We start from the raw sequence: 26,952 nt of genomic DNA, 5'->3' as shown, positions 1-26,952 counted from the left end.
TATATATTCATGTTTTTTATTTAACATATATTGATATAATTATTCAATGCCCCAAAAAGAGATATTTATTTCATTAAAAAGGACATTATCATCATCATCCTAAGACTGCCCGTAACGGGAATATCATAGATAGTATCATGCATGCCAACTAAGCAATTTCGATGAGATGACATAGAATTAAATGAAGAAAGGGAGGGTTGAGTATCATATTAAATGATGTTTTACTATGTGTCTTGCATGACAATAAATAACTTACACTATAGTACTAACATATGATACTATGCATTACGGATGTGGTATCGTACACAGTATTATACTCCCTCCGTTCCTAAATATAAGTCTTTCTAAGAGTTTCACTAATGGACTACATACTGATGTATATAGACATATTTTAGAATATAGATTCACTCATTTTGCTCCGTATATAGACACCTAGTGAAATATCTTAAAAGACTTATATTTAGGTACGGAGGGAGTATGATACTACCCATTACAACCAGCCAAAAAAAGATCTTATCAACCAGATGCTAAGTATATACCGTTACTGGTGGGAGCGTCTCTTTCTCTCCAAGTCGGTCTCGGCTTTCACCACGCCGCTCCCTCCCCTGCGTCTTTATTCGCGCCCGCCGACCCACGCCGGAAACGGAAAATTAAAAAAACACCCCCAAACCCTAAAGCCCTGCGCCCACAGTCCGCCCCAAACTCTAGGGTTTAGTGACGACCGCCTTCTCTTCGCGCGATCCGGTCACCCGCGTTAGTGTCCACGCCCCAGAGGCGGCGGTGGGCTGGCGACGAGGGAGGGGGCGGCGGATGCAGACGGAGGCGAGCGTGGGGATGGCCGCCGCGACCGTGGACGGCGCCGCCGCCGTCGCCGCGCGGAGGTACTCGACGCAACAGCCGCAGCCGCAGCCGCAGCAGCACCACAACCAGCCCAAGCTTGGGACGACGCTCCACCTCCTCGCCGGCGGCGTCGCCGGCGCCGTCAGCAAGACCTGCACTGCGCCGCTCGCCCGCCTCACCATCCTATTTCAGGTGCGCCTCTTATCCAGAGTGCCCAATCGTCCTTACCCCAGAGTGCCCGTATCAATTTTTTTTCACCAGATTGCTCTAGCCTCTAGTGCTAACTGTTGGCCTGTATATTAGTATAAGCAACCGAGTGACATCTTTTACTTAATTGAGCTTCTTGGGAATGACTCTGCTTTGGGATACCGGAGAAATGGGAATTTTGATGCATTTTTGGACCAATTCTAGCACTAAGGCAAAAGAAAAAACAAACTGTAAAGACAAACCAAATCCTAATGCACATATATATATATATGACTTGTGCTGCGGTACGATGGCGTGTATGCACGGCACACTCCATGCCGTACACCTCAGCCGGATGTTATCATGACCTTGTGTGCACATGGACGTGGCTCCGGACAGTGCTGAACCCCGTTTGCGCTCATGCCAGAGTTAGTGATAGTATGCTTGCCATTGAGATTTGTATCATTTCTATGCGCAGGTACAAGGAATGCACTCAGATGTGGCTACCATGCGCAACACTAGTATATGGCGTGAAGCGTCGCGCATTGTCTATGAAGAAGGGCTACGAGCCTTCTGGAAAGGAAATCTTGTAACTATTGCACATCGGTTACCTTACTCCTCAATTAGTTTCTATACTTATGAGAGATATAAGAATGTAAGTACAAGTGTTTTTGTATAAAATTCACATGCAATTCTTTGTCACTTATGATATGTGCTTAATTTGATTAATGTTGAGTGTGCAGTGGCTTCAGATGATACCTGGTCTCGACAACAGTGGTGGATTAGGTGCCGATGTTGGTGTCAGAATGGTAGGCGGTGGCTTGTCTGGGATAACTGCAGCTTCTTTGACATATCCACTGGACTTGGTACGGACACGTCTGGCTGCTCAGGTAAGCTGCTATCACTAACTGTAGAAATTCAAAGAAACTGTTTTGAAATTTTCACTCGAAACATGAAATGCATGTGATCAAATTAATATCTGTTTGGAGAAGACTACAGTTCCAATAACATGGTTGATGATTCTCATTTTTTATTGGAGAGAAGTAACACTTTGGTCACCTCTTGTCATGCCCTGCAAAAATTATTAGTAAACAAACTGTTTGATGTTAGCGTTCTTGACATACTGCTGGATGAGGACAGATAACTGCCAGCAATAAAACCTGGTGATGCCCATGCCAAACGCTAACATACACATCCTGCATATTCTTCCCCCTCCCCCCTCATCTTCCCTTTTATTGCCTTGCGGTCTGGATAGGAAGTTATTTGCTTTGAGCATACTTGAAGACTGTTTCCAACATTGTCTTACAGTGTTCAGCTAGGCATCTGAACCAATTTTTCTTTTTCAATTGAATGATTGCAGACGAACACAGCCTACTACAGGGGCATATCTCATGCTCTTTTTGCGATCTGCAGAGATGAGGGTCCCAGAGGGTTGTACAAGGGTCTTGGTCCCACTTTACTGGTATGAACATTTGGCACTTATTTGATTTTCCAGTTTATTGAGCTTTTCTATTGTAAAATCTCATTTTTGGTGATTCTTTGAAATACAGGGAGTAGGCCCCAGTATAGCAATAAGCTTCTCAGTTTATGAAACTCTACGTTCGCATTGGCTACTAGAGAGGTAAGTTGTACAGGATACGTGTTGGGTCATATTCATGCAACTTCGTATCAATTTAATTTGTGTTACCTGGAATTCTTTTCAGGCCATATGATTCCCCTATCTTTATCAGTTTGGCTTGTGGAAGTCTTTCAGGAGTTGCATCATCAACTAGTAAGTGATCTATAAATAAACTGCCCTTGTTACCATAAACTCATTGATAATCTAGTGGGCTCGATCAGATTCTCAGAAACTGACTGGGCCAGTTCCATGCTGGAAAATACTTAGTTTTCAAAGAAAAGGCTAAATGCCTATATTTCTGTATGTAAAAATTCCCACCAAGTCTCTAGATCGTCAATGGTATGTGTACCTTGTAATGTTGTTAAACTAGAAATGAGGAATAATATCATCTGTATTGCTAAGACTGAGTTTGTGGTTGCTAAACTGTGATGTGCTCAACATATTTTATGGTCTGCTGTGGGATTGTAACCGTGGAGATAGGAAAAAGCTTGTTAGCCAAACGATAGATAGGACAAAGCTTGTTAGCCAAAAGGGATTATCATAATTGTATGCAAATGTTAAACAATAAACATAGCCTATCAATGCAAATTTTCTGAAAAAGAGTTGACACGATTAAAATGTTTACCTGCATATGAAATTATATGCAAGTGAGACAGATACTTGTCTTGTTAACAAATTGTCATGTAGTCCCTCTGTCCCATAATATAAAAACGACCTGCATATGAAATTATATGCAAGTGAGACAGATACTTGTCTTGTTAACAAATTGTCATGTAGTCCCTCCGTCCCATAATATAAAAACGTTTTGCAAAGCTAAAACAGCTTGCAAAACGTTCTTATATTATGGGACGGAGAGAGTAAATGATATTAGTATTTTTTGTTTGTTACTTGACAATTGCCTATTCCTTTTAATTTGGTCTCAAGTAATTTTGTATGTAAACTTCAAACAAGAAAGGCGTTCTTATTTGAATTACCATAGAAACAGTACCTTATTCTTTGTTATTATTATACTGAACATGGTCCTGTCAAACTTAATGAACATTGTTTTGATCATTTACGTTTATTATATTCCAGTTACCTTTCCATTGGATCTTGTAAGACGCCGCAAGCAGTTGGAAGGTGCAGCTGGGAGGGCCAATGTTTACAAGACAGGACTTGTTGGAACGTTTGGGCATATTATTCAGACAGAAGGTTATAGAGGGTTGTATAGAGGGATCTTGCCTGAGTACTGCAAAGTGGTTCCAAGCGTTGGCCTCATTTTTATGACATACGAGACACTGAAGTCCATGTTCGCAGGAGGGGCATCAGATGAATAGATCTCCAAAGTCCGATCATGCTTGACAGTTTTGACACCTGGGCCAGAGTAGCATTGGAGGTTATTAGGGAGGGAGGGGGAGGAAGAGATGTGTTTGTAGCATATGGTAGGATTTAGGTGGTGCTAAATTTTGGAGTTCATTACGTAGCAGTATCATCAGACAATATTTATATGGCTATAGGTTTTCTTGTAGTGCACCCAAGAAGATCAGTAAGTGCCATAGGTCTACCAAAATTTTGCTGTCCACCCTTGTTTTGTGTATGTTCACGTTTTCAGTTGGTAATGTACTGGCTACCATCTTCAGCCTGACAATTTCATACCTCTGGAGCACGGCCTCTGATATAATTTATGTTGTTATACAGTGAGGTTATGACTTATGACCCGTGATTTTGGTTGTAACATTGCAATTAGTCTTGTCATTCAGTCATCTTGATATGGATCTTGGATCTGTTTGGTTTATGCCTGTAATGTACCTCAATTGTACAATGCCAATGCTCATTTGATTTATATATGTTGGGTTATCTTCTCTTTTGTTAAACTTTTTGATGTATGGATCCTCTTCTCTTATGTTAAATTGTCTGGTGTACCAATGTTCCAAATTACTGGGTCGGCATTGTAAAAGAGTTCAACTTCCTCGTACCTCATCCTCGCATGGTCATTATGTACTTGTACCAGAGTATTGGAAATTCTAGAATTACTTTAGCTGTTCATACACCAGGACTGATTTATTGCATTTCTGTTTCTTATCCTGAATGAGCTGGTGGCCCTTTACATAAAACAACAACCAAGCAACTCATGGTGATGACAAAATCGAGACTTTGTTGAAATATATGCTAATGTGTTATATGCTGCAGAGGCAGCCCAGCATCAGTCCTGGTGTGTGAACTGCAAGAACTGATCCACAGAAGACGGTAACTGTCTCCTCTTCTCAAAAGGTAAACTTAGTTTGATGTTTCATTCTCCCTATGAATGATGTCATTTGGTTCCATTTCTGACTTACACTTAGTTAAGAACTGTCTAACTAATGTGAAGCCACTGATTGGGGCTAATGGATAGGTTAGTTAAGTCTTCTTAAGATGTGTTGGATTCGAGGTTAATGTTTTTTCTATAGGTAAGCTTATTAATTAGGTTACTTCAGATTTTTTTTCCATTGCACTTCGCCTTATTGGTGCTCATGCTTATGTGCACATCAATAATAGACAACTTGACTTTACACATATACATACATAAATACCTCAATACATTAGCATTGGCAATGCTGCTAGTTACATTGGTGTTTCTTATCTCATCTTATTACACCTTCCATCCTGTTACTTCGAGTAAATGCAGTTCCTTTCCTGATTCACTCTGAATGACCCCTCTGAAAAGGCAAGGTCACTGAAATCTGAACCCTTCTTCTGTAGCACATCCATCTCCTTATGTATGTGCATATGATCTCTGCATTTCTCCGATATGGACATGGTGTTTCCTTGTGTTACACAGGAAAACCTCCAGTTAAACGTATATGGTTCAGTGTTTGGCGAAGGCCATACTTGTTGACAGCTTTATAGGCAGTTCTGAATCCGTCACCATATGCTGTTGAGGTGTCATTGGCAATCTGATGCATGAAGAACTCGCCGAGCTTCTTCTCAGTGTGAGATATGCCACCCTTCTTGGATGATGGTGGTCGATACGAGGAAGACGACGACGATGAAGCGTAAGAGGTTGAAGGTTGGGCGTGTCTTGTAGAAGCTGGAAGAATCTCTGACTCTAGCCACAAGTAAGACATGACTTGGCATATACCCTCCTCAACCTCTGGGCTTAGGTTTCGGTAACCTGAAGGTGCCATGTATTCAGATCAAATTATAGAAATACGGCCATGGAATGTTCAGTCAGCACAGGTTGTTCATACACGTACCTTTGAGGCGCAACCACCCGTGCATCAATTCATGGGCAAGGATGGAGCCAGTTAGTAGCCTGCAATCATGTGGGGAATATTTTGATTTTATACGAATGACGCACCAGTCATAGAATGACAAAGAACTCCAGCATTTGGTTCTCATCTCAGTGAAGAATGAACTGACCTGGGGAGTCCATACAAGACAAGAATTGCAGTGACTTCACATCGCCGAGTCAGCTTTTGTGGCTGGGTTCTCATATCTAGTAACCTATGTCCACCAATCCTGGGTCTTCTAAGTATCTGAGTAGCCAAGCCGCAGAGGGTCAAAAAGAATCATCTACTGGATAATTTGACCCCTAAAAGTCAATTTGGGCTGAGAGGTTGTACTCACACTGCTCACAGTCTGCTCCTCCGACAGACACAAGCCTCTTGTTTCAGGCATGTGGTGAGGACCCTGCAGAAGTGAATATGATCATTAACATTTGCAACGCTTCGATTTGCTTCGACGATCAAAGGAACATAAGAACTCACTTTGCACTCTCCTTCCATTGCCTCGTTGAGGGCTTGCCGTTCAACCAGGAGCATGGGTATCTGCTGGTCGAGTTTCATGTTCATCCCTTCGTAGTAGTCTCTGATGGAATGGTACAGGGGCTGGCATTCACCGGTGTCCATGACCGCAGAATCCAGGCATTCCATGCACAAACTGCGGCCGTCTCCCAGCGACATATACTTTGTGTTCCTTGGCTGTAGCATTTGCAAAAGAAAGTTTCGTGGTTGGAGAGGCGATTCGAGGAATTAAAATGCAGGACTATCACCCTAAAGGTTGTGGATGTTTGGCAACGCACTTATATAACTGGCAGTTCAAGCATTCATCTCCTGAAAATTGAAGGAAAAGCAGAAGGGAAGATTTTTACCTCCATTTTCTCACAGCTACAGCAACGAGGTGTGCGGTCAAGCTCATGTGAGGGGCAATACTTCTGGCCCCAGAATGGATGGGCTCTGTACTCTATCAAGCCTGTCCTGTTCGTTGCGATCTGCAGAAATGCACGCACAAAGAAATCAAGTTACATGCTAATCCAAACATCAGCTCTAGCTCTTGTCAAACGGAGTTCATTCATAGAAGAGTCTTACAAATTGAAGGCAGACATCACATTTCGGGTGGTGTAGCTCCTTGTAGCACAACTTGTGGTATGGCTCTGCGCCTAGCAAGGTGAACTGGAAACACAAAGATAGAGAAAACGGGTGACGGTCACTTTCTATTTCAATGGATCTGTAGCTCAAGGCTTAAAGGGAGTGTAGGATGGTCACCTCAGTCTCACGGATAGGGTGGGTGCAGGAAGAGCAACGGAAGCACTGAGGATGCCAGTACATCCCCATGCAGCTCAAGTAATGGCCATGTCCAACCTCATGCTTGCAGCCACCACAGACCCTGCAGGATGTACATAGCTTCTTCACACACTAGCTCTTTCAAGGACAGTGGAGGAAAGGCAACGAATAAAGTTATGCAGCTAACCTTTGCCCTCTAGGCAAGGCCTGGGAGGGGGCGGGGGCGGGGGCATAGGGGTTGTGTGGCATGTAAGGATTCATGTTCAGACTATCCTGCATTGCCTTGGCGAGGTCTTCATCGTTCTCTCCCTTGTTATGGTTTCGCTCTGTATCGGAATTCAACCGAAATCACACACTCTTACGAGATTGTTAACCAGAAATGCGTGACGGACAGGGTTACATTGCTGTATATGTGTACCTTTAGGACGTTTGGCTTCCTCTGCAAGAGAGAGTGCAATCTGACGGTCCAATTCTTCATTGTCATGTCTAGGTGGATCTTCCCTCTGGAAACAGTGAAAAAAAAAGGTTTAAGCAGCCAGTTGTTCCATGATCGCACAAAATAGGTTAATATGAAGTGCTTGAATAAATGTGGGGGTGAATTGAATGTGACTCATGCATTGTAATTTCAGGAAGATATGGGCAACTGAAGAAAAATGGCAGACTCTGGCAAGGAGAGGGTATCAGCACCTTTGGCCTGACTGGTTCATGTTGCCAGAGCGAGCTCTCTTCTCCCGCCGTCACCCGAGGCCGCCGCCGGTGGTTTGACTCCACGGGCTTCGTTCCCTTGAGGAAATTGCAGAGCCACTTCATGAAGCTGGATCTCCTTTCTGTGTACAGCAACGTTACATTAACATCAAATAGGCCCAAGCGAAATGTCAGCAGGATTTCAAGCAAGTGGCTCAACTGAATAGTGGAGAGCAACGCCCTACCAACTAATCCCTGTAAGGCGAAAGTTTGGAGTGACTATTGTCAGATAGAAGCTTTAGAACTCTCATGAGCAGCTCTGAACCTTCACGAGCCGACACTCTGACAGTTATATGTATATTGAATTTCAGTCACTACTATATGCCATGCGCAGACTACAGGAACTGTTCTTGTTTGCATCATGGAAATCCACTCGAATGAAATCAGCTCTTAACTACAGTTTTTTCTACTTTTTATTATTGTTTTTTATATGGGGCGTTTAATGGGAACATTATTGAAAAAAGGCCAGATGACGAATACGGAATACCTGCATTGAACAGGATCAAGTAACACATACGGAAATTGCTTGGGTTGCTAACATGGCCGCCTCTACGCCGTGCTAATCACAGTTATATATCTTCCTTTTCTTTTCAGTGCTACCACCGATTCATCCACCGACAGCAACGCAGGCGCGGCCAGGGTCAGGGTCAGTCACCATCTTGGTGGACCTTGGTTTATCCTGGATTGTAAGAGTCAGTTTCAGTCTAACTCCCCCTCTTGCATGACTGTCAGAAAATGTTGATTCAAAGCCTTTGCTACATTGATTGATTGCAACACAGTTTTCTCCACGCTATTAGCATGGGCTAGTGACTGTACATGATGTGACCGGCCTAATGGATATCAGTCTCAAAATACAGTAAGTGCATAAGAAAAAATGGTTCGTTAGCCCACACGTGGATCGACCGGTAAAATAATCGAAGTTTGCTATGAAAGGGATAGAGCAAAACACAGCAGACAGAGACTAAACTGATTGTCGTCTTACGTTTCACAGAAAAGATAGCTGAAAACTCATCTCGCCTTTTCTCAGCTCGCTTCCTTTTGTCCTGCACCTATGTATGTTGTTAAATGGATCGCCGACGGTTTACTCTGCGTTCTCTAATCTAAAAGTTGAAACGAACCCACGATTCAAATCGAAAGGCAGCAAACAGAAGCTCAACCTCTAGCGAGGGAAAACAAGGACAAGGAGAACGACGGCTGGTGGCGCCGAAGTACGTGCGTAAAATCTAGGAGCAACCATGCACGTACGGTAGTGAAAATAGAAGAGCAGAGAGTTGTGATTACCGTGGCCGCCGCACTGGTTATAAGCCCTGGAGGGGTGGTAGGCCATCTACTGAGGAAGCACCGGTGTCCGAACCCGGCATATATATACACGACGCACCGCGCTGACAGCCGTCGAGGAATAACAGCGGTGGCAAGAAGAACGGCGGCGATCACGATGTTTGCGGGGAGGATGCAGGGGAGGGGGGAGGAGGATCGAGAGGCAAGAGGAGCTGGAATGGACGGAGGAGGAGGAGGGAGGGGGAGAGGGGGGGCTTAAGTTCTTGGAGAATAAAGCTATGTGGTGGTGGAGTTGGCGGCGACAGAAAGGAAAGGATTGAGGGTGAAGCGAAGGGCGGCCGGCCGCCCACACCTCACGGACGGCATCTCGGCTTCCCGGCGTAAAAGCAACCAAGGGCGAGAGATTAGCGCGATCCCGGCCGTCGGCTTTAGGAAATTCTCTTCGCCGCTGGCTGGCTGGCGCCAGTTGATGGCGCATTAGCGGTGGGCGAACGCACGGCCCAGGCAGGGGGGGGGGGGGGCGAATAATTTGCTGGTCTCGTGCTGGGCGGAGGGGAAAGAGGAGGGAGGAGAGATTCGTTGTGTCAACGGGAATGTATGCCCCTCGTTGGCTTTTCGGTTTTGTTATGGTGTATGCATGTTTTTTTTTTCGTGGAGGATGATATGCTCCGGAGAGACGCGGGAACGGGGGAGAGAAGGAGGAGGACGATGCGGGAAGAGTACGCTTGCTTGGAATGAATTCTCGGGGGGAACCGAAAAGGGCCGCGCGCGCACCCCCGAAAGCTGCCGCTGGCTGGCGTCGCCGTACGTGCAAGTGCGGGGCCTTTTCGGCGGGCTGTGGCGCCTCGTTCCGGGCAGGAAACGATCTGAACGTTCTGCTGCCTCCTGGGTTGAACTTGGTGCTAGTAGTCCTGAGATTCTCCACCATTCATCACACAGTCAGACAACAGTATTAACATTCCTTATATTGCGGGAGGTGACTTTAACATCCGCAGAGCATCTCCAACAACGCGTTGCGTTAAAATTATTTTGTAGCGCCGAAATACCTTTTTTTAGCATGCAGCAACAGCCGCCGTAAAATGAGGCGTGCTGTTGCCGCTCCAGCAGGCTCAGCACACGCAAGAAGTCAGACGCGCGCGAGTAGCGAAACGCTATAAATATTTCAAACGTAAAATATTTTTGCATTCGAGCAACATAGCATAGTTCAATTACATGACATAGTTCAAAATTATCGAACAAAGATCATGACAAATATAAAGTTCACACACAAACAAATGATACATGGACAATCATGTCTCATCCTCTTCCTTCTCTGCTTCGTCCTCTTCTTCGTTTGAGGACGAAGACGATTCGTCGTTCTCGTTATGAGCCATGCGTCCATCCATGAGATCATCTCCAACGATATTATGCGAAGCTATGTACGACATACCGAAAGCCATGCTGTCACGATCTGTATTTCTTTGTCACATTATGTTTTTATAAAATTTAGAGTCATTTAAAACTTTTTTGCATGTTTGTGATGTTTGATCTAGTTATTACTTGCTTGTGTGGTTGATTGTGTTTTTAATCACTAAAATTATTCTCCTCTCAAGAACTCATCTCCTTGACCCCAAATCTTTGCCCAATGATCATGTCATGTGTATAGGACCAGAAAATATTTTTATAAATTATTATTTTAACTAAAAGGCATTTATTTATTTTAAGCTTTCAAAAACCTTTGAGTTGAGATTTGTACTACAAGTCCTCAATTTAGGAGTGCTTTACCCCAAAGGTTTTATTTGGATCCTATTATCAAAAATACTTGACGAAACCATAAAATAATTATTTTAAAGGTTATTTTACTATTTTATTTAAATACTTATTTTTGAGGCCAGAAATGGTATTTCATAGGGAAAAATTATTTTATTACGTCAAAAATATTTGAGAAAATTTATGGAAGCTGAGTGAACATATATTTTTCATATGTAAGAGTTTCAACACATGGTCGTGTTCAAAATATTGGACAAAACCCCTCAAAACCCTTTCTGCCTATTTCAAGCTTTTGAAATATTTTCATAGGAAATATTCTCAATAAATTCCAGGAAAATTCTAGCAAATCACGCATGATATATGTGGTGACCTTGCCAGGTTTCATATCAATCCAAGTTGATTTGGTCTACCAAAATATTCAAAAACCCTCTATGGTCAGAACCAAATTTGAGCAACTTTACATTGCCAGGTTTGTCCAATTGATCTCAAGCTTTGCAGGAGTGATCTAGACCCCAAATAAGGGTGCTACACCAAGTTGTGCATTTATGGGAATAGATTAGCCTAGCTTAGCCTTCAGAAATCTGGTTCTGCCCATTTTTAAGGGTTTTCAAGTTTGCATTGCCAACTTTGCTCAAATGAGCTCAAACCTTGTGATTCCTGTCATCATTACCCGTCAATTGATCGTGTTAAATCTCACTGCAAGTGGTAAATTTTACCTTGCTCAGAACATCATCAAATATCTTCTAGTGATTTGGTAAAACTACTACTTTCGCCCCTTCTTCTATTCCCCTTCACTCCAAATTATTACCACAAGCTCATATTCTTACCTTTTACCTCCATTAAGACTTGCACGACCACAAATCCATGATTGAGGGGGTGAAAAACCACATTTTAACCCCTTGGACACCTAGGACAACACTCATTTTGACCTCCCGAGCTTCTTACCTCCAGGTCCTTAGCCTCCCTAGCCCCGAGAGCATCTTTAGATCCACCACGAGCTAGTGGACAAACTGGGGCACGCCAGAGCGCTAACATGCCATGTCATGCCAAAAAGGTGCTCTCGAACGCGCTACAGTGCGCTCCCGCACTAAAGTCGTTGCCCAATGGCCAACCCCGACCGTCTCGAGTCCCACCCTGGTTTCTCCCGATGTGTCCTCGGCGTCCGGAACCCTGTGCTTTATCGGGCCCCTCCTCCCTCTTCCTCTCTCTCCCTCTCCCATCTAGAGCGCATGCCGCACTCGAGACCCACTAGGAGCCTGCCCCCGCTCCTCCTTGTCCTCTCCCCGACCCCAGACCGCATCCACAAAGGCCCAAGACGCGTTCCCGAGTGCTCTTTCTCCCTATAGTAGTGGCCTTGACATCGCCGGCGCACGAGCACGCAGTGGACCGCGGCTCGGCTATTTAAGCTACTCTCGGGCCTCCTTCCCCCTTGGTCGCTTCCTCCTTCTCCCAAGCGAGCCACTGCCGCACTCGCAGAGCCCCCCGAAGCCCTGTGCATGTGGGATCGACCGAGGCCCTACCTCGTCTTGCCGGAGTATGTGCGGTACGACCCTCCTCCGCCCCTGTTTTCTTCTGATCCGAAGTCCCTGGACGCCCCTGACCCCGTCCCACCTCCTCCTTCCTCTGATTGCATCCTGGAGAGAGCTACTTGACCTCGAGCCGGAGATCCATCGCTCGGGTCTGTCACTCTTGATGAAAGCGCCACCGCTGGCGACGAGTTCCACCTCCCCAATGATCCTCCGCGAGTGCATGATAGCTCCCATGCCTTCGAAGCCTCCCGTGTCCATGGATCTTTTTTGGGCCAAGACTTCATCACGGGAAAGATTGCTGAACTTCTTTTTCCTATAATCGAAGGTAGATGTGTCCATGAAGAACAAGTGCTTCTCCCATTCCAATAATCTAGCTCGCTCCTCCATGACCAATTTTTTCTCCTCCAATGCCACCTTCCTCTCCTCGGCCGCCACCCTCCTATCCTCGTCTACCACCCTCCTCTCCTCGGTCGTTGCATCTTGGCTCCTTGCCATCCTTTTCACCTTGGTTGCTTCCTTTCTTGCCTCCGAAAGAGCATTCACAGCGGTCGTTAACTCATCATCTCCTCTCCTCTTCTTCTTTTCTTTTGCATCTTTCTCTTCCATTTGGTCTTTTGGCTTGGAGTAGGCAACCGAGTTTGGTGTAGGGCTTCTCTTGCCATCATCAGTTGATGCCTCCTCCTCATCAAAATCCAAATCAATAGTTCCCTTGTTTTCTCTTGGTCATCGCGGGGCTTCCATTTCTCTACATCTTTCAAGACTTCGTAGCAATGGGCCAACACAAATGCTCTCCCTTTCTTGATCTTGCCTTTCTTGCCTTTCTTCTCCTCTCCTCAAAATAGGTTTTGTGCAATAGTGAGCTACAAACAAAAGACAAGTTAGCACTTGAAACACCAAACAAGCATGAACATGGAACATAAAGAAATTTCACTTACCCTATCTTTATCATTAGTGCCACTTGGGTTTATCGTATCAACCGACTTCATTGGCGCCGCCCACCTTTGACAATCTTTGTTGATTGTCAACCACCGGGAGCGAAGAGATCTATTGGTTCGCTCAATCCCACTCTTGTTTCGCTCATCAAAGTGATCCTTCATACGATAGCATAGGAGGGGTCGCGGGTGTAGGGAGGGGTAAGGGGGATTTCATTGGCACTCTTCATCAGGCGATTTCTCTGGCGGCGGCGAGGGGCGAGGCGCAGGCGGGGCAACGAGAGAGGGAGATATGTTGCACGCGTGATTTTGCTTTGTTGCGCGCACGAGAGCGGGCGCTCGAAATAACCAACGCGGGATGGTGTTTCCCTCCGCATGCATAATTGCTTTTCCAGCGCGCGCGACTTTAGCGCTTGCGCTGGACCGCCCGACACGGGTGCACGCATGCTAAAATCTCTATCTTTCCAACGCGTCGCTTAGATATCGCACGTGTTGGAGTTGCTCCCAGACACTGTGGGGAGAAAGATATCAAGATGCAAATTTGTGTATATCTGTAACTCTATTATCAAATTTCTAGGTCCGAGGTAAATCCACATTTGCAGAGGTCAAATAGACTTGGACTAACAACTAGGCTCACCCCGCATTGGAGAAACTCGATAGGATTTTGATGTATGACAACTAGGAGTCTGTTTTTCCATTGTTCTTTGTTAGGAAGTTGGTTTGAGAGATTTCGGATCACAACACTCTTCTCTTGGTTTAAGAGGGAGGACTTCCCAGCTCAGGTTGATAGAATCTGGTCTATAAGGGTGAATGCCACCGACCCAATTGATATTCCAAGTATCAAATTGAAAAGGATGAAATCCTATTTCAAAGGTTAGGGTTCTAGTAAATAAGGGCATGATAAAAATAGAAAGTAAGAGCTTAGGTTGGAGCTCTCTCTGCTCGAGGAATTAGAATAGGATGCCCCCTGTCTCTCCTGAACTTTACAATAGGACGATTGATGTGAACTTTCAATTACACGAAATGTTAGTAACTTAGGAAATCTTGTGGCTCCAACAATCTCATGTACGTTGGCTGCTGAAAGGTGATCTTAAGACTGACTACTTTCATAAGATTGCTAATGGGCATAAATAAAAAAACATTATTCATGCGCTGAGATGCGGTGAGGTGGAAACCAAGGGTACTCATAATTTGATTGCCCATGCCATCGAGTTTTATAAAAATCTGTTCGGCCCTGGCCCTGGCAATCAATTTCATATAAATCCTGACACCTGGAGTGATGAGGAAAAGTTAAATGAGAAACATAACGCTGACTTATGCAACAAATTCACTAAAAAAAGAGGTCAATGATGCTCTTTTTGATGGATTTAAACAGAGCACCCGACCCTGACAATATCCCAATCGAGTTTTACCAATGTTGCTGAGATCCTGTGAAGCATGACATCATGCAACTGTTTGTTCATTTCCTTAAAGAGATGTTAGATGTCCGGCGTCTCAACTATGGCATAATTACCATGTTACCAAAGGTATATGGGGTCGACATAATCCAAAAATTTCACCATACTTCTCTTCTTTGGTGTCCTTATAAACTTATTGATGGACCGTAGAGTTAGCATTTATCCTGATAAGTTTATTAGCCCTATATAAATTGCTTTTGTGAAAGGGAGGAACATTATGGAATTTTCTCGCTCCATGAATTGCTTAATTACACACATGTGAAGAAGAGGGGTGGGGTAGTGCTTAAGCTCTATTTTGAGAGGTCATACACAAAGCTAATTGGGAATTCCTATTGGAATGCCACAAGCTTGATTTTTTTAATGAAACTTGATGCAATTGGATTGGTCGCATCCTTTACAATGGTACAGTTGGTATCAAGCTTAACAACACCGTTGACCCCTATTTAGAAAGTGCCAAGGGAGTACGCCAGGGGTACCCCCTCTCCCCTTTTCTGTTTAACCTTGTTGCTGAATGCCTCACTAAGATGATTAATAACATCAAAAAGAATAATTCGCTCGTAGGGATGGCTCCTGATCTTATCCCTAATCGTGTGGGCGTCCTACAGTATGTGGACGACGGTATAATATGTCTTGAGCATGATCTCAACACAGCCATTAACGTGAAATCGTTACTTTACATGTTTGAGATGATATCTAGCCTCAAAGTTAATTTTTAGAAAAGTGAGATTCTTGAGCTTAACAACACCATTGACCCCTATTTTCAAAGTGCCAAGGGAGTACGGCAGGGGTATCCCCTCTCCCCTTTTCTGTTTAACCTTGTTGTTGAATGCCTCACTAAGATGATTAATAACGCTAAAAAGAATAACCCGCTCGTAGGGATGTCTCCTGATGTTATCCCTAATCGTGTGGTTGTCCCTGCAGTATGTGGATGATGGTATAATATGCATTGAGCATGGTCTCGACAGAGCCATTAACATGAAATAGTTACTTTACATGTTTGAGATGATATCTAGCCTCAAAGTTATTTTTTAGAGAAGTGATATTCTTGCTGCTGGAGGTGATGAGAACATAGTTAAAAAGTATATTGGGCTCTTTAATTGTGATATAGGGTTATTATATATATAATATTTAAGCATGCCTTTGAGTTTTACTACTCTCAAAGCCTCTGGTAATGATTTTCTTGAGGGAAAATATCTCAAATGATTTGATGCATAGGTGTGCAATGCTACTTCTATGGGAGGCAAACACTTCTAAATTTTGTCATGACCCAAATCTTCCTTTACCATATGTCCATCTGGCTTATGAATAAAACCTTTGTTGAGAAGCTAGATAAGCATAAAAGGAGATTCTTTTGGCACGGGTGTAACAAGAAAATGAGATATTATCTTGTCAAATGGAATAAGATAGTAGATCCAAAGATAAAGGGGATTTGGGTATGAAAGATCTTAGAAAGCATAATATCAGTCTTATGGTCAAATGGTGGTGGAAAATTGAGACTCAAAGTGGGGTGTGGCAAGAGATGGTCAAATCTAGATACATCGCTAGTAAGACCGTTGCCACTATTAGCCCGAGGTTCTCAGACTCCCCCTTTTTTAAAGATCTTTTTAAGATCAGGGAACTATACATGGCTGGGAGAAGAGCTAAAATTGAATGTTGGAACTTAGTCAAACCGTGGAAGGACTCTATTAGTGGACTGGCCCCACTTATTGTCTAATTTCCCAAACCTTCTGATATTTGCACTCATCGGGACTATATTGTTGATAAGTTCCATTCTATTGACACTACAACCTTCTTCCAAAGAAGTCTTAACCCAGATCTGATGGAGCAATGACATAGAGTATGTGTATATATCTCTAATATCCATGTTCAAGGAGAATGACAATGTTCATTGAGGATTGAATAACACTCATAACTATACTACCATGTCTCTGTATACACTGGTGCAGCGTTGTCCTATACATACAATTTTAATCCCTTTTGCGACATAGTATTAAACCGTCGCCTTTTCTGTGTGGGAGATAGGGGGTCCATCCCACACGACATAGAAATCATCTGCGATGGTGACCAATGATGCAGATGCTCTACCAAATATAATCATGGGCGATGAAATAACATATCGCACACACTATACTTTGGGCACACATGTTGGATTTGGGGACCAATCGCACATGTCTATCACGACTGAAACACGTGTAATTGTTCTTAAAAAATTAATGGTGTTTGACCTTTAACCTTTTGTGAAATATTAACTAAGCCACTTGGGCCATCATAGAAAACTCGTGTGTGATGTGTGCATCATCGCACACGAGTTTTCTTCAGCAAGCGTCTGCCATGCATGACATCATCGCGTAGGTTTCTTGACTAATTTACGCATGGGATTGCACTTTGCATCACACATGGTTTCATGTCGATTCACGTGTGAGATAATGTTCTATAAAAAACGATTGAGGAGCTCTTATGCGCACCCAGAAGTGGTGCAAATCGTGTGCGATTTGTTATGTATCACCAATGTTTAAGTTTATATCTCGCATACTTTTCATGTAGATCATAGACGATTGCGCTATGAGTTACATATGCTTATCATTCTGGATTGCACACATTTACTTGCTTGAACCACGTGCACTTAAATGGCCAAGTTATCATAAAAAATCACATTTGAATCACCCCGCGAAAAGCAAATTCGCCATAATGTGCAATTGAACAAATAGTGTCCACATGAAGAACATTCATCAAAAATTGCCACAATATGCAATTGAACAAATGGTATATAAATTCCACACGTGTATGTACATATGCAGTGCATAATCATTGTGTACGAAATGCGAAGACATGACCAAATGGAAAACAATGCATCCATGCATATATGTTTAGCTGATAACACTAATTGAATGCATACTTATTGTTCAATGAAAAGTAAGGCTGAAATCTTCATGGTCTTGAGTGGGCTTGATATAGCAGTTCACAGAGAAGTTAATGATAAATTTCCTAACAACCAGCAATTCAGTTGTGGCGAGCGGTTCAGGGGTCATCGGTTCAAAGATCAGTTGTATGATTTTTTTTAAATTGGAATGTGTCATACGTGTGGAGTAGAAGATAGTAATTAAGATACAGACTTACTGGTACTATGTTGTCAACATCAACACAACAATTAGGCGATCTACATAGGGACATCATGTGTGTGCAAACGTAGTATCCACAAAGGTTGGCCCCTTCTTATTGTTGAGGACACTAATTTTTCTATACATAATTAGTCATGTCTTTAGCCTGTTAGGAACAATCCAATCAATGTAGTTTATTTTTTTGTTCTTCTTTGGAGAGAAATCGAAAGAGGTTTACTTAGAAACTTGAACATCTGACTAGAATTTTGTGAAAATAGCAGATTTTGGTGTCTTACTGGAGAAAGAATATCGTGCTGCAGAGGTAGTTGGCGGTTAAACGTGAACCTCTTAAAGTTATGTACCTTGACAATACACTCAAATGAAGATGAATTTTACATACTCAGTTCTCGAACCAGATATTAATACATAATTTGAATATCAAAGAATTCAATACCTATCCATGAATTCCTGAAGATGCTCCCGATCCTGAGGCTTTTCTGACTCTCTGATAGAATCTAGGTAGTAAACAATGTTGCCTTTTGGAAAAACCCCACCGAGATCTAGTGATGGCTGCAGTTTAAGAAAACCATGAACTTACGAACTGTGTCGAAAACTAAAAGACGATCAATGTATGCGTGGTTGAATATTTAACTTACCCTTCATGCTATGGCCACATGAAGAATTGTGTTACATGTAACATATGGATGATGTTGGCAACATGTTTAATGGAATCCTTACGTGCAACATTCTCACATAACAAAGTGTCGTTTTCTAATTCAAGATCTATGAAAAAAGCATGCTGCCTTAATGATCTCCGCACCATCAATCCTGAAAGTATTGATACAATATAGTCAGCTTTATTTCGTTAACAACCTTCTATGGAGAAGTTTGATCAGATTTTGTGAAGTACTTAAAACATCAATCCTTTAAAAAGAGTGCCAATAAGAATATCTAATTTGAAGAAAATATGAAAGTCCTCGAATTCCACACAGATGGTACCTCGCAGGTGACAAAAATGCTTAGTCATAGTTGACTTACATATCATTATGACCTTCTCACATTTTCTTATGCAATATTTATGTAACTTGTGGCAACTGGAACTGCACTCCTCAAAGTATTCACCAACAAGAAATGGTTGGGCATACTTGTAGTTGCGTCGTTCAAGTGCATCTACTTTAGTCATAGATAGTGTCATGTCAATTTCTTCATCGAACATGCCATGGCCCTAGACAAAGGGTCTTTGTATATGATGCTCTAGTTCTCATCCATCCCCTATTTCTGTCATATGTAATAAAAAAATTCAATTTTACAAGGAAGCTAAATATAAATGCAACAATCTTTGTAGTACATAATGCATAGTGGTGGTATCTGAAAGTGCGTTATGTCGACTAGAGGGGGTAAATAGGCAATTTTTATGAATTCGTCACTGAGGAAATTCCTTGTGAGGAAAGTCCTTTGTCACGAACTACATGCAGCAGAATAAGTACTCAAACCGATGTGCACAACAACAATAGCATAGTCGTTAGAATGAAATTAAACGTTCAGATTGCACAAGTAGCTAGTTGTGGACATACATGTGAAGAATAAGTAAAGTGAAGAATTTGGGGTGAGGAAATTGAAAAAGTCTTCAGCCAAATTCTTCAAATAGTAAAGATCAAAGTCGTAAACATATAATCAAGTAAATATAAGGGTTGAGGAATTAGAACTCGGTGCTCGATGAAGACAATGATTTGATGACCCACTTCCAAGTTTTGAGACAGTCGTACATCTGGTTTGGAGCGGGTTGGTATTTAAATCAAAGGACACACAGTCCTAGGACACAAAGTCCTTACCGTATTCTCCTTGAGCTAAGGTCAAACAATCCTCGCCCAACACTCGTGGTAAGTCTTTAGGGAAGACTTCCAAACCCTCACAAACTTGGTCACTCGGTTATCCAAAATTCACTGGTGGATGCTCTAGACAATGACTCCTAACCGTCTGGAGGATGCATAGTCCTCAAAGGTAACAAGCGTCAGTTACACACATGAACAATCTCTTCAGTGATGCTTAATCACTTTGGGTTTTGTGTTTTGGTTTGGGTGTTTGAGGTTTTTCCTCACTGATGGATTTCTCTTGAAGTCTTCGAGGATTGGTTGCTCTCAAATGACAAGTGTTAGTTTCTCTCGCGGAGTAGCCAACCAATTAGTGGTTATGGGGGTGGCTATGTATAGTCGTGGAGCAATCCCGACATGAATTTACATAAATGCCCCAATGATATGACCATTAAGTGGATAAGGTTGGGGACAACTGGCGCACATCACAACCTCGGTCAGGATGTTTCAGCTATGAAAGTCCTCATGTCACTCATGTTCCTCATAGGTAGGTAATTCACACTGGCAAAGACCTAACTCCTCAGTTAGAGAAAATTCCTTAGAGACCAGAAGATTTTTATCTCTATTACTAAAGAATTTGACTAAGTTGTTGAAGATTTCCAAAGGCTTCATCCGAAGGGTTTGTATGTGTAGGCTTTGAGATGAGCATCACTTGGAAACTTTCCTTAGTTTTACCTTGAGCCCCTTTAACAATATGGTGGTCCTATGACACATAATACAGAAAATGAAACTATGAAAACAGAAGTGTTCACGCTTCAAAGTCTTCACATTGATTTCTTCACGGACACACCAATTTCCTCACTTTAAAAGTCTTCACCCGAAGACATACATTTTTAGGGGTCGATATTACTCGAATAAATCAAACTCCTCAATAAATTATAGTGTATGTGTACAGTCACAAACATATCAGTCTCTTAATTCATAAGTCTTCAATACACAAAAATGACTAAGGAACACTAGATGCACTTACAATCTCCCCCTTTTTGCTGATTGATGACAAAGAAGTTAAGTTTTCAGTGGGAATAATAATATGAAGTGTAAGTATAGAGTTTGAGCAATTTGAATGCAAGATATAGAGAGGCTCCCCACGAAGATGTGCATATTTGAGGAATTTTCTTTGAACTGCAAGTGCACATTGAGGATTTATACCATGGAGATCTCCCTCTATATCTTGTAATCCATGCATGCATTTGGCATATAACTTGAGAAAATTGAAATGCGCGATGGAAAGTGGAGTCTGATGAATTTCAGCATGCATGCATTAGGCAACATGAGGAATGAGCATGCAAAAAATGATTCAAAAGTGTCAGACCACCACCGTGCATAAGTTTACAGCTCATACAACCAAACACTTCAGAAGAACGGGAGTTGTAACTTAAAGAAAATATAGTTGAAAAGCTCGTAAACTAATAAAGAACACCCTCTTGAAGACTAACTCAGATTTCTCCCCCTTTGTCATCAAGTGACGAAAAAGGGACGAAACTGAGGACTAACACCCTTGAAGAATATCACTTTGTTGGTGGAGGAGGAGCATTGGGGTCGTTCATCGCAACAGTTTCGTTAAGATCTTCAGCATCATCAGTTGTGCGCGTTGAGGAAAATGAGTTGGCCACCAGTTGAGGAACTGGAATCTTCTTGAACTTCTTCTTAGGCGGCCAGGACTAGTCGAAGTCTTACTTGTCCATGTGCGGTCGAAGATCTCATGAAGATAATAGTGATTTTTCTTTACTCCATTCCGAGTGGCATTGAGGTCTTTCACAATGGTACCAAACTGATGCTTTACCCATTTGTGGTTGCGGTCAACCTTCTGATGAAGACTTAGCAAGATCTCACGGTCAGTTATCACACGCGGTACAGATGGACGAGGGGCTTTTCCTATGGCAGCTGAGTCTTGTGAGGCAGTGTTGTCATTGGTGGAGTATGACGCAACTTTGCGAAATTGTCCATCAAGGGATCGAGATCCTTCATCAATCATGGATTTACCTTTGCCTTCAATCATCTCAAAAGACTTCTTGATGACTTCAAGTGGAGGCAGATATGCGTGATGATTCAGAATGTCTACCTTGTAAGGAATTCCAGACCTGTTAGTGATGAATCTCATGATCCATGGTGCATAAGGCTTCAGATCAAAAGGTGACAGAGTTGTGTTGGCCAAAGTACTCATGAAGAAATCGTGAAGATTGATTGGAATCCCATGGATGATGTTGAAGAGCAAGTTCTGCATGATGCCCACAATTTCTTCATCGTTGGAGTCATGACCCTTGATTGGACAAAAAGTTTTGGACAAAATGCGGTACACTGTCCTGGGCACATAGATCAATTCCTTCATGAGAAATTTGGTTCTTGGCGGCTTTCTAGGAGCCAAATGCTTCATGAGCACTTGCATCATGTGATTGGGCAGTTCAGTTTCTTCATAGACGCATCTGGCTCCTTCCGAGGGAAGTGGAACTGGGAGTGCCCGAAGTAATTCCGTGGCACGGGCTATGTAGTGAGTATTTTGAGTCATCCAGTAGAGAACCCAAGTGTTGACATCCGAGATATCTCATGAGATGTGAAATGTAGCATAGAATTGAACGAAGTAATTATGTGGTAGGGGCTGTGTAGTGAGTATTTTGAGTCATCCAGTAGAGAACCCAAGTGTTGACATCCGAGATATCTCATGAGATGTGCAATGTAGCATAGAATTGAAGAATGATTTATTCATTCCAATCATAGATGTCCATGCAGAATTGTAGTAGTCCAGCTTCTTGAAGAACTTGAAGAAATGGAGTGTAGAAAGGAATATTCTCCATATCTGCATGAGGAATTTGCGAGTGAGGAAAAACCTTATACTTGTTGAAGAGTACAACACCATAGTAGTTCATCTCACCGTGGGTCCAGAATCTATTGCGCGTGATCCTTGGAGAGCCGAAAGGATTTGCGCCAATGAAATAGTGATGTTCATCAAACATTTTTTCCTTGTTAAACTTTGGCCTTTTTGTTCTAGTGAAAGGCTGAATACTCTTCGGTTGAAGATTTCGCTTGAAGCGGCCCACAAGTCTTCGAAGATCTTCAGTTTGAGGAGTTTCAACCACGACAATTGCTGACCGAGGATTATCAACATGAGTTCAGAGGCAATGTCTTCACTGTGAGGAACATGTTCTTCAGTGGCACTCTTCTCAGTTTGATGAATATGGTGTGCAGATTCATCAATTTCTGGCGTAGTAGTTTCCTTAGTAGTCGTTTGATTTGTAGTTTCTTTAGTGGATGCAGCTAATTTGGTTTCCGGGATAGACTTCGTTGGAGTGCTCTTTTCTTTAGACCCTGTCTGAATTTCAGTTGCTGTAGGGGATAGAGGCACTTGAGGAATTGGAGTGGTCAATGGTTTGTTGGGATGAGCCTGTTCCCAGTAGTCGTCATTGATCACCGGTGCTGTGCAGCCAATGTACACATCTTCATCCTTGTCTTCATCTGCCACATCTGTGGTCTGGTGTGGCTGAGGAGATGAGGCTTGAGGAATTGAAGGATTTGGATTAGATTCAATTTCCTCGTCAATTGGTGTGGAAGTAGCAGAGTGAGTGTCTTCCATTTCTTCATCCTCTTGTTGGATGGCCTTGGTCGGCACCAAATGGTACCATCACATAGGCAGGTGCAACATTGATAGGGGTGGCATCAATTGGAGCAGTTGAGGGGGTTGTCAAAGTCCTCAAGCGTTTTTCTTCTAAGGACTTTGAGCTCGTTGACACCTTTCTCTTCTTTGTTGCTTCCTTCTCAGCATCCTTTGTTTTCTTCACTTCCGTTGCAGAAGAAAGCTTCACTTTCTTCACTTGTGAAGATTTTGGAGCAGGAGAAGTTTCCTCAGGCACACCTGTTGCAGTCCTTCTGGCAGTAACAAGTTCTTCACGCGCATCTATTACTTCGGCTACCCTGGCAGGTTCGTTAGTTGGAGGAGTTTCATAACCTCGTGAGCGAGCTTAACTATGTAGTTTGCGTGAGGAATTTGAGGCTGCATTTTGGCTGCAACATGCTTGTTGTGTTCAGTGATGACTTTGTTGGCAACGTTGACGAATCTGGCTTTTGCACCCTTCTAGTCAGCATTGAAGCAACTGTATTCTTCACTGAGATTTTTGATCTTAGTTTGACCAGTAAGGAGTTGATCAGGGGTCATAGTTAGAATGTTGTTCTTCAGAAAGATCTCTTTCTGATTCTGAGCCTTACTGCCTTGTTTGGCCTTCTGCACCTTCCACTTTTCTTCATTGATGAAAGTTGTTAATAGGTGACTTGGTCGAGGTGGAAGCTTCAACCCATCAATTAGTGTTTGAGGATCGTCATACGAGATGTCAATGAAGTCTAAGATCACCTTTGGGTCCATCATGAGGGGAATGGTGGTGCCCTTGGCCTGTGCGACCCTTTGTTGCTTGTTTCTGATGTTTGCTGCAAGAACTTCATCATCAACTTCATCTTCTTCTTCTGGTGCAGAAGGAACATTGAGAACTTTGCTAGGGCTCCGCCTTCTTCCTTGCCCATCGATCATTTTCTTCTTCACATTAGCACTTGAAGAAGTATGTGTAGAGCCTGAAGCACATGGCCCTGAGGGATTCTGAGTGGTCGTCACCTTCACTGGTGGTGAAGACTCTGTGGCAGCAGTTGAGGACTTTGTTGCCACCTTAGCAGTTGTGTGAGGATTTTGCTGTGAAGTTTGAGATGTTGAGGACTTTGGTTTGACAGTAGACTTCTTCAGAATGGTTCACTCCGGAGTGGTCTCGGTACTAGAGGCCTCAACAACAGAGGAGGACGCAGCAGCAGCTGCACCTGCAGGATCCTCATTGAATTTCTTCACGGCCACGTGTGCAACTTTCTGCACTTTGGCCTACTGCTTTGCATACTCTTCAGGATAGTCTTGAGTAGTTGCAAGACTTGTTGGATTAGCTACCCGTTGAGTGCCCAGAAGAGGCCTTTTGCATGGAGACTTTAGGGCAAATTTCTTCATGTATTTGGGAGTCACATACGTGTACTCCCTCCATTCTTTGGCCCATATCCTCTGAATTTTATGCAAGCGTGTTTTGCGATTTTCCTTTGTTTCCTTTCCATAGACAGCTTCATCGGGGTTGCAGTATTCATCATAGATGTCATCAAGAATCTCAAAGGTAGTGTTGGTATCGACCTTCTTTCCACCCTTCTGTTTCCTCTCATCAGCCATTTTCTTCACTTGAGGAATATGAACTTTTGAGGACTATGATGAGGTATGCAATTTTTTAACCAACGCGAATAGAGTGCCTAGAGATTCATCAACAAACATTTTGTATGTGTGAATAGAGTATAGGTGCGAAGAATTTGAAGAGGTCATATGCGTTCTGAGAAGATTTTCAAAAATGACTCAAGTTGAGGAAATTGGCCAATACTGTTTTTGAGGAATTTCGCTAAGTGTCCTTGACTTGGGTTGCAGAGTTGTGCAGATCCGAAAATTCACACAATTGAGGAATCTCTTGAGGAATTGAGTGGCTTAGTCAAATCTATCAAGGGTTCTTAGGCATGGAAGTGTTCATCTGATGAATTTGCTGAGGAAAAACACATTTCAAAGATTCTATGAAAACATAAAGATCTACAAGGGCAGTAAAATTATATTTTAATTACCCTGGATGAAGAACACGAAGAACACGACGAACTGTAGATGGTGGAAAGAGAAGCTCGTCGGTTCAGATCTTCAGCGCCCTAACTCGGTGGCTGAAAACAGCTACGGCGGCAGCGGAGAAAGAAGATCCGCGGCCGACATGAGTATGACGATGATGAGGTCGAGGTAGTGAAGCTTTTCGTCACCAACGGTGATGATTTCCCTCGGTGGCACTAGGTATGGCTTCGAGCGGTAAGAAGTGGGAACGAGAGGAAGAAGTAACCTTGGGGGTGAGAGTGGAGTATTTATAGCCGAGGTGAGAAATGGTCCGGCCCAAAAATTTTGGACCCGATTGCCCCTAGCCTTCCTCTCCGCTCGACAGGTGGCACACACATATTAAGCAGTGGACTTAGTGGAGATCGTGCTTATCCAATCATGGATAGTGGGTGCGGTTTGAGCGGTAACGGCTGGAAAATTTTTGAAATAAATTTTTGAGGACTTTCTTCACAAATTCTTCAGATCAGAAGGATCTAGTGAAGACTTTGAACGAGTTTCAAATAGAATGCATATGAAGAATTTGAGAATAAACTGGGTTGGGCTTAGCATAGAGGGGGATCGGGTCCGATCACATTCACTTAGAAGAAAAAAACCGCATGAAGACTTGGCTATAAGTGAATGTTGTTGCGGACTTTGAAAGATCATAAATTAGTATATAGACAACGAAGACCATATTTTGAGAAGTTTGAAGAATTTGAAATTTTGAGAAATTTGTAATCTTGAGGATTTTGAAAATCTGAAGACTTTGAATATTTGAAGAATTTGCAAAAATCTGAACTTTGAAGAATTTCAACTTGAAGAATTTCAAATTGGGTTGGTGGCGTGACCCACCGTATAAGAATAATGATTTCAAGCACCACGTACAATTGTCGTAGGGTCCTGAGAATCAAATTCTTCACTAATTTCTTCACACTTCGAGTGTTAGTCTTCATTGATTGAAGAAAAAACTTACTTCGTGTGTTGCACATCTAAGTCATCAATTTTGCATAAAAGTTAGGATGTGTGTCCTTTCACAAAACATTCGAAGATTCTTAGATATTTAGCTCACACCGCAACTTGCAAAATCTCTTTTCATCCAAGGGCTTAGTGTAGATATCCGTTAGTTGTCCTTCAGTCTTCACGTGGTTGATGACGATGTTGCCCTTGAGTACATGATCTCGAAGAAAATGATGATGAATCTGGATGTGCTTGGTCTTCGAGTGTTGTACTGGGTTGTATGCAATCTTGATTGCACTCTCATTGTCGCAGTAGAGTGGCACATTCTTCATGTTGATGTCCTAGTCCTTGAGGGTTTACTTCATCCACGACAATTGAGCACAGCAAGAACCAACATCAATGTACTCAGCTTCAGCACTGGAAAGTGACACGTAGTTCTGCTTCTTTGAGGACCAAGAGACTAAGGATCGTCCGAGGAAATGGCACGTGCCTGATGTTGACTTGCGATCCACACGGTTACCAGCATAGTCAGAGTCAGAATATCCAA

The 26,952-nt window shown here is 42.8% G+C and overlaps 2 protein-coding genes across 2 annotated transcripts; one reads left to right on the top strand and one right to left on the bottom strand.

The window, feature by feature from the left end:
- The first annotated feature begins 622 nt into the window (after window positions 1–622).
- Window positions 623–4,336, top strand: LOC123449053 (mitochondrial substrate carrier family protein V-like). Its single transcript, XM_045126131.1, has 7 exons — window positions 623–1,032; window positions 1,505–1,681; window positions 1,770–1,916; window positions 2,387–2,488; window positions 2,577–2,647; window positions 2,730–2,797; window positions 3,719–4,336. The coding sequence occupies exons 1-7, from the start codon at window positions 811–813 to the stop codon at window positions 3,958–3,960; spliced, it is 1,029 nt and encodes a 342-aa protein (XP_044982066.1). The 5' UTR covers window positions 623–810; the 3' UTR covers window positions 3,961–4,336.
- Window positions 4,337–5,182: 846 nt separating this feature from the next.
- LOC123449052 (protein DA1-related 2-like) lies at window positions 5,183–9,629 on the bottom strand. The gene is given in 14 exon segments (XM_045126130.1): window positions 5,183–5,774; window positions 5,857–5,915; window positions 6,023–6,138; window positions 6,230–6,292; window positions 6,370–6,524; window positions 6,527–6,582; window positions 6,753–6,793; window positions 6,795–6,872; window positions 6,970–7,053; window positions 7,147–7,267; window positions 7,352–7,490; window positions 7,583–7,667; window positions 7,852–7,991; window positions 9,190–9,629. Coding segments are annotated over 14 exon segments (1,524 nt in total). The 5' UTR covers window positions 9,236–9,629; the 3' UTR covers window positions 5,183–5,433.
- Window positions 9,630–26,952: the final 17,323 nt, after the last annotated feature.

Source organism: Hordeum vulgare, chromosome 4H (genome assembly GCF_904849725.1).
Source record: "Hordeum vulgare subsp. vulgare chromosome 4H, MorexV3_pseudomolecules_assembly, whole genome shotgun sequence".
NCBI lineage: Eukaryota > Viridiplantae > Streptophyta > Magnoliopsida > Poales > Poaceae > Hordeum > Hordeum vulgare.
This window is presented reverse-complemented; position numbering and strand designations above follow the sequence as displayed.